At 43.9% G+C, this 10,559-nt stretch overlaps 1 protein-coding gene across 1 annotated transcript; it reads right to left on the bottom strand.

Moving 5' to 3' along the window:
- Positions 1–218: 218 nt before the first annotated feature.
- Positions 219–9,433, bottom strand: EIF3D (eukaryotic translation initiation factor 3 subunit D). Its single transcript, XM_069968875.1, has 16 exons — positions 9,315–9,433; positions 7,195–7,327; positions 6,989–7,034; positions 5,793–5,929; positions 5,598–5,683; positions 5,410–5,482; positions 4,973–5,094; positions 4,151–4,283; positions 3,824–3,971; positions 3,292–3,422; positions 2,646–2,731; positions 2,422–2,551; positions 2,187–2,329; positions 1,871–2,063; positions 699–792; positions 219–334 (listed from the first exon to the last, which is right to left on the bottom strand). The coding sequence occupies exons 2-16, from the start codon at positions 7,315–7,317 to the stop codon at positions 321–323; spliced, it is 1,659 nt and encodes a 552-aa protein (XP_069824976.1). The 5' UTR covers positions 7,318–7,327; positions 9,315–9,433; the 3' UTR covers positions 219–320.
- Between the last annotated feature and the right edge of the window lie 1,126 nt (positions 9,434–10,559).

Raw genomic sequence — 10,559 nt, 5'->3', positions numbered from 1 at the left:
ACCACACTGTGCTTTGTATTTGTTATGTTGTTACCTCCATATTGTGCCATGTAGCACTACAGAAGTTAATGGTGCTATATCATAACAAAAAGAAAAGAAAAAAAAAAAAAACACTTTTCCAGTTCTCTCTTAGTGCCGTATCGCACTGATTTGATGCAGAACCATTAAAGGAAGGAAAAAGACAAGTGTTGAAATGATAAAATGCATGAGACACGGGGGATGGTCTGTGCATAATCTTTATTTGTTTCTCATAATAGGTCTTATCAAGCATCTGCGATGGATGACGCATTCTGAACAGGAACTCGGATACATCCAGACACTTAGCTTTCTTCTTCTGTAATGAGAAAAGGATGAGTTAGATCCCTCTCTGCATGCACAAGTACAACACCCATCATATACATAAGCCAAAAGTAAAAGAAATACTCAGAAAACAACACCATTTATCCCCAATATACTGTGGCTGGTATGGCTATACAGTATGTAAAAGAGGACACAAGACTGGAATAAGTACAGACCCCTTTTACCAATCAGAGACAACCCACTGGTTATATGAAATATGAAACATATGTAATATTTCAGGGAATATTACCAAGGTAAGGTGTAAGCATGCTGTGAACACCGGCTTAATCTTAGTGACCATCTAGCATATGCCTCCAAGCCACCAATTTCTAAAAATACACACAATTTTATGAACATACCCTCAACTTCTTCCTCTTCCTCCTCGTCTTCATCATCTTCATCCTCATCAGAGCTGAATGTGCCATCGGGCAGGCTGTATATCCGAATAACTTGCTGTAATAGAAGACAAACGATACATGAACGCTCACAACCATCTAGTATTAACAGTCTATAAAATTCTTCCGATAGAGCCATGTCTGCTGCGACTTAAAAATCAGGAGGCAATTAACAGAATATCACGACGTGTGGGGATCCAGGTCACATGCACAAAGCAGAGCACCGATCCTGAGCAGAGGCACAAGGACCCCCTGCAACGCCAGTGTGTGTGTGTCATGTGATGCATCCGGTCAGCACTACATTGAAGAGCTACCTAATGTAATTCAGCAATAAGTGATTAATGATATTGACAAGGAAAGAAAGGAGCTGCTACACATCACACCTATGGCTGACACTAATGCCTCTCGGCTACATTTAAAAACCAATGCCAGGATGTTGGTGTATAATTTGATCAAACCATATTGCCTCATGTACCACATGCCGGTCCCCTGGTTCACATGAGTCCCTACACTAAATCAATACTGTGTCAGTCAGCGACCGCCAACCCTGCAAAAAGAGCACAAGCAGGTGAGTAGTAGCACCTCGTTAACACTTGTGTTTATTGGCCTCTTTCTCCGCCAACGGCACCTGCTGGGTTTTGGTCCTGTGACAGTGGGGTTGCAGGGCCATTCTGTGGCCTCCCTTCCCTGCTTGCGCTCGGTTTGCGGTCGCTGACTGACACAGTGCCGATTTAGTGTAGGGACTCATGTGGGCCAGGGGACCTGCACGTGGTACATGAGGCAATATGGTTTGATCAAATTATATACCAAAATCCTGGCGTTGGTTTTTAAATGTAGCGGAGAGGCATTCGTGTCAGTCATAGGTGTGAGGTGCAGCAGCTACTTTCACTCCATGCCCTGATTAAGGATATTGGATCTGCACAAACACTGTTCACCTCCAAATGCAGAGGCACAGTAGGAACTATGGGGCCATGTTAAAGCATGAGACCTTACTACAATTGCAATGACCGATTTTGAGTCTACTGAACAAAGACTTCAGCATGCTCAGATGTACCCAATGCTCTCCCTCGGTGCCCTGCCCGATGTGCTCGATAAGTGGGTGTAAAACTCCATCAGCATATCTAGCTTGTCCGTACCTTGTTGGGGTCCTTTAGAATAAGATATTTGCCTTCATCCAGCTTCATACAAATGTCAATCACACAGCGCAAGATGCCCCAGGCGTTCTCCATGCTCAAGTTAATTTGGTTGGAAAATTCTGTGGGTTTGAACTGTTGTGTGCCAAGGATAACATGGCGAGAAGAATCCTTTACATGGTAACGGGACACATACCTTCAAAGGAGAGGAAAATGCATTAGATTCTACTAACAATAACCCCTCCCCCAGCCCACCAATCCAAAATGGCAGCAAATAATGTTAAGTTAATACCATATAAAACCAAAGCCTCGTATTTACCCCAGTTTAAGGTACTCGGATCCAGCCAGTAAGGCACAGCAAGTCCACCTTGCCAGTTTGTAGCTGTTATTCTTCAGCTCGGTGGCAATCACAGCTCCTCTCTGGGAGTCCAACTTCTGTCGCCAGTCCACACCATTACAGTGCTGAAAATAACCGAACACAGAAAATGTCAAAGACCTAAGATGGTAACTAGTGTTGTACAATTCTGCAACTTATAAGATCTGGTATCACCTACCCTGGAATCCCACTCATTCAGGGTTTTGATGTTGATAAAGGACACCTCAGCATTTGCACCAGTCATCACTCCATCGTGTTCACATCGTACTACCAGGTCAATGTCATCTCCCAACTTCCAGCGTCGGTACCTGTTATAAATGGGAGTGAAGTTTAATTTAAGGGTTTTGGGATTTTTTTTTTTAGTCAAGGACACGATATTCTGTAACAGAACAAGCCACTCACCTGTATGCTACAGATGCCACCTCATTCTTGTCCACGTCATCTTCTATGAAGGGATTGGAGTTTGGAAATTTGTATTTCTCTTTGCCCTGTGGGACATGGACAACAATGAATAGAAGATTCTACAACAGACTTTCGATAACATCCTTACACAATGGTGGCAAAGCTAATGCCTGTCAATAGTGTTGAGCAAACTTCATAAAAAGTGTCCAGGTTCGGCAACTTCTCCGAACCTGAACACTCAGCTTTTAAAGGGTTATCAAGCGCTACAAAAACATGACCACTTTCCCCCTCTCTTGTCTCTAGATTGGGTGGGGTTTCAAACTCAGTTCCATTGAAGTAAATGGAGCTTAACTGCAAACCACACCTGAACTGTAGACAGAGAGAGGGGGGAAAAGTGGTCGTGTTTTTGAAGCGCTGGATAAGCCCTTTAACTCCCAGCATCTGGAGAAGGTGGAGGCAGATACTTGGACACAGCCTATGGCTGTATCCTGGTTTTCCGGGACTTCCTAAAGTGGTATCCAACGTCTCCAGACGCGGATAGTTAAATGGAGAGTGCCCAAGTTTGAAGTAGTTAAAAGAACCCGGACACTTTTTATGAAGTTCGCTCAGCACTACCTGCCAATAATGATGCAACCAACACACTCACCATCTGCAAACACTGTTGGGAGAAGTTGTGGTTGATGTAGGTGGCCTCCATGGCCAGGTTTCTGGGAGAATTGAAGGAGTTCACCTCATCCTGGGGTGGTTCATTGGCAGTTTCACTGACTGTCAGCAAGTCTAAATGTATAGAGACCACAATAACCAAGGTTAATATGTGACGTGTAGAACTGACAAATTTCACTATGAAGATGTGATGCTAAATAGCTTATTGGTAGAAAACAAATAGTAACTATACAACAAGTGTACTTATAGCTAAAACAGGGTGGGGAAATATACTGAGAATCTTTTAGATGACCCAAAACCTTCTAGTATTTAGCATTTATAGATACCCTTTGATCACAGAAATCATGGTACAAATATCCAGTCTTTGCCTGCTACTGCTGCAGCTTGGAGGAATTATTATTCCCAACACATGATTCCCTCCCAGCAATCACAGCATGACAGATTATCCTAGAGATATAATGTCATGTTAAAAGGCCCCTTTAAGTATAAAAATTATAATTGAAATGTCATCTTACCAAAGTCTGAGTTGTCTCTCTTGTCAAAGAAGATTTTGGATCCCACTCGCTGAACCACAATGTCCCAGGAGTTGACTGAACGGGTGCAGCACATGAGGGTGGCAAGAATGGCATCTGTGGCAAAAACATTTCCTTGTGTCTTTGCCAGCTGTGGACAAACAAGTATTGTAGGTGATTAATGTCTATTTTAATTTATATTAATGTCTATTAGGCATTTTTATCTATTCTGTATGAGAACTTTCTAAGGCTAAAATGTCACAAGCTAAAAAAAACAAACAAACAAAAAAAAACTACTTAAAGAAAAAAAAAAAAAAGTAAATTGATCACCTTTCTGATGACAGGATCATCTGTTGTTGTCACAGTATGGAAGATCCTCTTGATGCTCTTTAAGGACCTTTCATTCCTTGTGGTGATTCGATCAAAGGCTTTATCATAATATTCCAGGGCGCCGCAGCACTCACTAGTGTGTAAAGGAGGAAGAAATGCATCAGATCATGGCATATAACCATATTTAAGAAGTAACTTATTTCAGGGGACTTTTCAGTATGCACTGTCCTGTGTATGTATGTACATGAGGAGCAGTACTATACCTGACCATTCTATCACTAGCTTATGCTGCTTTTCCCCTGGTCAACACCCTGCAAACTTATCTCTGTGTCTGCTTTCCCTATGCACAACTGCAGTGTGGATGCAGGTTAGTTTCTGTGCTCCCTCCTATACACTATATGCAACATCCTGCAATCCTACCTTACTGTAGCAAACCTTCAGAAGTTCCCAGACCAGCACTGAGCAGTCTAATGCAAGAATCCTGTGTTTTTTGCATTGCTTCTCTCCTCTCCCCACAGCCCCTCCCCCCTTTATAGGCTATAATAGGTAGTGCAAACTGTACTTCATCTTGATAATGAACAGATAAGAAATGGATGGTGGTGGTGGGGGAACTGGAAGACTGGAAAACACCCTTTTGGTTACAGGAGGAAGCTCCTTTGGCTAATAAGACCATATACAGACTTTCTTATATTCACTTATTTGAAACGACAGCTACACTTTAAATAAATCAGATACAGCTGGGGAACATATTAAAGAGGACAATACTGTTATAAAGCATCCATACCAAGTAGTGTCATAGATGGCAGAGACTCAAATACTCACATGTCTACTGGTTCGGACACCTCCAGGTAACGCATTTTCATCAGCCGGGGGAAATCCATTTCTTCCTTGACTTCCCAGTCACTGCGGACTTCCACAGAGGAATCTCTTGGTTTCAGCTGAGCCTATTGGGTTAGGGTAGAGACATTGTAAAAAGTGCACTAATGCACTTTTTTTTTTTTTTTTTATAATGAAAAGATTCGCAGCATATACAAAACGTAAAGAAAGCATTCCACAGCATCTGTCTGGAAAAGTTGATCAGCCCCCTACCAATCATCTAATATAGAATCCATATGTAGGAATGGCCAAGCATACACAGATGACCTGACTAGGTTTCATATAGATGAATTAAAACACACAGAACTGCTGTAACTACACAGGCCGGTTACATCCTGTTCAGTGTAAAAGAAAAACCAGAACAGAACACATCCACTATTTACCTGGGATTTTTGGTCCCACTTCTGGCGAACACCAAACTGCTTTTGGAATTTCTTCTGGAGTCTCAAACGATCCCTGGAAAGGTATCAAATATATCGGATTAAATAAGGCAATGCCATCACTTTGTTCTAACCATTCCCTGCCATCACAGTGCCACAACCACACTGCTCAGACTGTGGTTTCCTCTTACCTCTCCTTCTGCTTGGCGCTCTTAGGTAACGTCTGCATGTTGAATTGGAGCATATTCCTTCTGTCCTTGTCACGACGCAGGTTCCTCTGTAAGTATAAAATAGTGATAAACCTTTAGTGACACATACATCAGCCCCCAGCACTGTCTCTGTATCCAGGGTTATGCCAATAAACTGTCCCCAAAAGCATCATTTACCTGAGCAAAGCGCAGCCGATTCCTCTGGTACGCAGTCTTCTGCATCTTGGTGGTGTCCACAAGCTGAAAGCTGGTCTCATCCTCCTCATGGAAATAAGCATACTGACTGCCACCGCCAAACTGGGAAGAATACTTATCTAAAAGAAGGATAGGAGGAAAAAAAAAAAAAAGTTGAACGATTCCATCATCCATGCTTAAAGGGGTTTTCTGATTAAAACTGACTTGTCCACTAACAACATAATAGGAGACAAGTTAGAGATGGTGGGGGATCCGCCCTCTGTGCACACAGGGACCTCTAGATCAGCGCTTAAGCTCCTTTATGTTGATGGAGCCACGGGTCAGTGTGTGACCTGCAGCTCCATTCATAACAGGTAAGTTTTAATCGGAAAACCCCTTCAAATATGATGCAAATCCAGTCAAAATAATCAGTTAATATGTCACAGATAAAATGAGGAAATTACATCGACGGACCATAACCAAGCGCCAAGATTAAATGGGTTTCCATAGACTTCTTGTTGATTACGCATCGTTAGGGGCCACTGCATGTGGCCATTCTCCCACTACATCTACATCTGTCTTCATCTAACATCTTGAGAAAAACCTGTGGAATCAAAACCTTGATGACCTTCAACCTTATATGCTACTGGGAGGAAGAGTGTGAAATCAGATTCCAGCTATGGACACCCGCTTCACTGCTCCTCTGAACCAGATTCCATAATAAAGGGTTATTCCCATAGGAGCATCTATGGAATATCCACTGGGTGTGCTAAAAGTGGTTAACAGATGTATATCCCACATATATCTCCATATGAATGTACTAGTCCAAGAAGACAGAGTATATACAGTTGTTCTGCACATTATCCTGTGGATTTGACAAATGTTTAGAAGGGAATGTCCCCTTAAAGGGGTATTCCGGGGAATATTCACTTTTAACTTATCCACAGGATAGGGGAAAAGGAAGAAATTGAGAGGGGTCTGACCCCTGAACCCCCTCATGTGCCGGACCCGCCGCTCTATTCATAACAGAGTCAGCTGGGGTCCGATACAGAGATCACCGGTGGGTTCAGGGGTCGGACCCCCCACGATCTCCCACTTTTCCCCTATCCTGTGGATAGGGGAAAATTGAATTTCCCCTGGAATACCCCTTTAGGCCCTCCAAATACACTGATGACACTATGATGAGCCCTTATACTTACTGGTGTATCTCTTGTCTTGATAGGTGGCCCCCGTCCAGTCTGCAACCTTATCAGAGGAGACAGAAAAGACACACCCTGTTAGTCTATAGGAACATGTCAGTGAGATGTGTTTTTATAGACTCCCTGAAGTACACAGAAGTCCCATGCTTCGGCTTCCTAAAAATCCAGTGTTCTATACACAACACAGGCTTGGCTTTATTACCCACCTTTCCTAGGCGATCTCCTTTGCTGAAGGGCTGGTAGGGCATGTCCTTGAACTGATCAGGTACAGCACAGGGTCCCCAGCCCAAGGGATTATCATTTATTACTGGCGCCTGGAATTTCGCCATTTTGAGAGAGCTGGAAATTGAACAAAATACTTCTGTTAGCTTCTATACATCACACAGGAAGGCTTTGTGCACTGTACGGCCCCAATCACACTGTGGAATCGGCACTGAAATTCTGTGCTGAACCCCCCCCCCGCGCGCCAAATCCTGCCTTCTATCAGTTTGAATGGGATATGTCAATTCACCTATGTTTAGGTAAAGCATGGTGTTTAAACAAGGGCTGCAAGGACATCGGTAACAATGTCCCTGCTGCCCTCGCTAAACGATTATCTGGCCGTGTAATAGACCCAGTAAACGAGCGGCGATCTAGCCCTGGTCGGCCCGTGGAATAGGACTCTGAGTCTCCTGTTGTGGTCAAAGTACTCCCATCCTCCGCGCAGATGAGTTCAGGTCAGGCCTCCTCATCAAAGTTCCCCATCCCCTTCCCATTGTCCAGCACCTACTAATCCCTCCACAATCTGTCCGAATTCACATGTTCTGTAAAGACGGCTGCTTCATTACAGCGTGGCACATATTCATACAGTTCCCCCACTCCCAGCATCTTATCACAGATAATGCCCGGGCAGAGGGTGGGGGGCTCTGTCATTCCATGTCCGTGTCCCGTGCGGAACACAGAACGAGTGAATGTGGCCTTAGGCCCCCCCATATATTACCTCAGGGCCCCCACATTACCTGCAGCCTTAGCACCTGCTGAGCATTTCCCCCAGCTGTGATTGATATACCACACAGACCCGTAGGTCGGCCGTAGGAGACCTCTCCATATCCAATGTAGAAAGATCTCGGCACTCACATCTTGTTGCAATTGTATATTTATTTTTTCATGTGAACAAAGGACGCTGCACGCGTTCCGACCTGACGCTCTTCCACAACAATGCTGTTGAGAAAGACTGTCAGATCGGAACGCGTGCAGCGTCCTTTGTTCACATGAATAAATAAATATACAAATCGCAGCAAGATGTGAGTGCCGAGATCTTTCTACATTGGATATTGCTCTACAGCACGAGGATTAAGGGTGGAGTGCCGGTATACAGACTTTATTTTGAGACGTCGCCATATGTGATGGAATAAAATGGTACAGCAAGTCTGTAAAGTTAACCGGCACAATGATATCGAGCCTGGAGGAGCCCAATGTAGGAGAACGGGATCCACCAGACGCCAATAGTGTCCGGCATCAGTCACAGCTCTCTACTACGGAACCTTATATATAATATATCTTTCCTGTCCCTGCAGAATCTCCTGCTATTGTCACTTGTGGATTTTACCTATAGATCTACATTAAAAAAAAAAAAATTAAAACAGGTTTTGCAAAAATAAAAAAAATTATCATATGAATCATAGAATATCATGTGAAGGCAGCCTAACGCTTTGTCCCTCTACACATACCTGCAATAAGGTTATACATACTGAGCAGAAGCATCATGGCGGTCTTCTCTGCACCCCCTCCCCCCTAATCAGCTGATCACTCCACCATGTAAGGCAGATGTGCTCCCACACTGCTTCTTCTCATCCTGTAACCCTCCAGCTGCTGCAAAACTACAAATCCCATCATGCCGGTCAGGCATTGCTGTATAGGCATGATGGGAGTTGTAGTTTTCCTGAAGCCTGAGAACCACAAGATGTAGAACAGAGATGGGGAACCTTCCGCCCTCCAGCTATTGCAAAACTACAATTCCCATCATGCCTGGACAGCCTTCGGCTGTCCAGGCATGATGGGAATTGTAGTTTTGCAACAGCTGGAGGGCAGAAGGTTCCCCATCCTTGCCCTAGATGTGTAGTAAGGCATAAGAGACAACAGTGAGGTGGCACAAACAATAACCCGACGTGTCTGTACGAGCCCCTATAACACAGGAGGCCCCACTAGGCTCCAGTTCACATCAACCACTACTACATAGGAATAAACACCGGACCCAGCCCCCCGCCATCCCCCTATATATATATAACTCATAATCCCACCACAGACCCCCCAGCAGCCGCCCCATCCCCACACACCTCCCCTTTACCTGTTTTCCCCCGTTTTTGCACTTGGATGGCGGCGGATTTCTCCTAGGCCGCACAACAACCCGCTTTCCGGAACCGGCTCTACTCAGAGGAGAGCCGAAAAGAGAACGCTTTACGTCGCCGAGCCAGCACTGTCGCACAACTTCCGGTGGGAACGTGCCAGGAGTGTCGTGAGAAAAACCTTACGCTACGTAATCACCATAGAGCAGGATGAGCTTGGGCACCTTGCGTACCATAGAGTTGCAGCTACTAGTCCGTGTGTCTAGGAGGACTGGAGCGCAGTGTGTGGCGATTGTGAGGCGGGTTATAGTATTTGTATGCTGCCTGTATAATATATATATATATATATATATATATATATATATATATATATATATATATATATATATATATATATATATATATATATTACTAAACTGAAAGACGTGACTGGTAGGGATGATGATATACAGGGAGAAGGGAGGATTCAGCAGCTGGCAGGGCATGATGGGAGTTGTAGTTTTACAACAGCTGGATGATTGAGAACAATGAATGAACATGTATATATTTATTTACCATGCACCAATGTTCCATTCGTTAAAGGGGATATATAAGATTAGAAAAACATGTCTGCTATCTTCCAGATACAGCGCCACTCTTGTCCTCAGGTGGTGTGTGGTATTACAGCTCATTTCCAGTGTAGTGACTAGAGCAGAGCTGTAATACCACACGCCACCTGAGGACCGGGGTGGTGCTGTTTTTTGGAAGAAAGCAGCCCTGTTTTGCTTATACTGGTAATCCCTTTTAAAGGGGTACACCAATAAAAAAGAATGTTCTTGTTTTTTAAAATCAATTGGCATCAAAAAGTTATATAGATTTGTAAACTACTTCTATTTAGAAATTACAAGCCCTCCAGTACTTATCAGCTGCTGTATGTTCTGCAGGAAGTGGTGTATTCTTTCCAGTGTGGCCACCTCTATCCGTGTCAGGAACTGTCGAGAGCAGGAGACGTTTTCTATGAGGATTTGCTTCTGCTCTGGACAGTTCCTGACATGGACAGAGGTGGCAGCAGAGAGCGCTGTGTCAGACTAAAAGAATACACCACTTTCTGCAGGATATGCAGTAGCTGATAAGTACTGCAAGACTGGGAATTTTTAAATAGAAGTAATTTACAAATCTATATAACTTTCTGTCACCAGTTGATCTGAAAGCATTTTTTCCCTTCGGAGTTCCCCTTTAACCATCAATGTTACAAACAAATTTGCACC

The sequence above is a fragment of the Dendropsophus ebraccatus genome, chromosome 4 (genome assembly GCF_027789765.1).
Source record: "Dendropsophus ebraccatus isolate aDenEbr1 chromosome 4, aDenEbr1.pat, whole genome shotgun sequence".
Taxonomy (NCBI): domain Eukaryota; kingdom Metazoa; phylum Chordata; class Amphibia; order Anura; family Hylidae; genus Dendropsophus; species Dendropsophus ebraccatus.
The sequence above is the reverse complement of the archived record's forward strand: the minus strand, read 5'-3'. Positions and strand labels throughout refer to the sequence as shown.

Excerpts from the sequence above, each read along its gene's own strand:
- EIF3D (XM_069968875.1), bottom strand. The coding sequence starts at position 7,317 with ATGGCGAAATTCCAGGCGCCAGTAATAAATGATAATCCCTTGGGCTGG. Across the intron at positions 5,095-5,409 it reads AGTGGGACCAAAAATCCCAG|GCTCAGCTGAAACCAAGAGA; the intron begins GTAAATAGTGGA and ends CTAACCCAATAG. Across the intron at positions 2,552-2,645 it reads GTGGCATCTGTAGCATACAG|GTACCGACGCTGGAAGTTGG; the intron begins GTGAGTGGCTTG and ends CATTTATAACAG.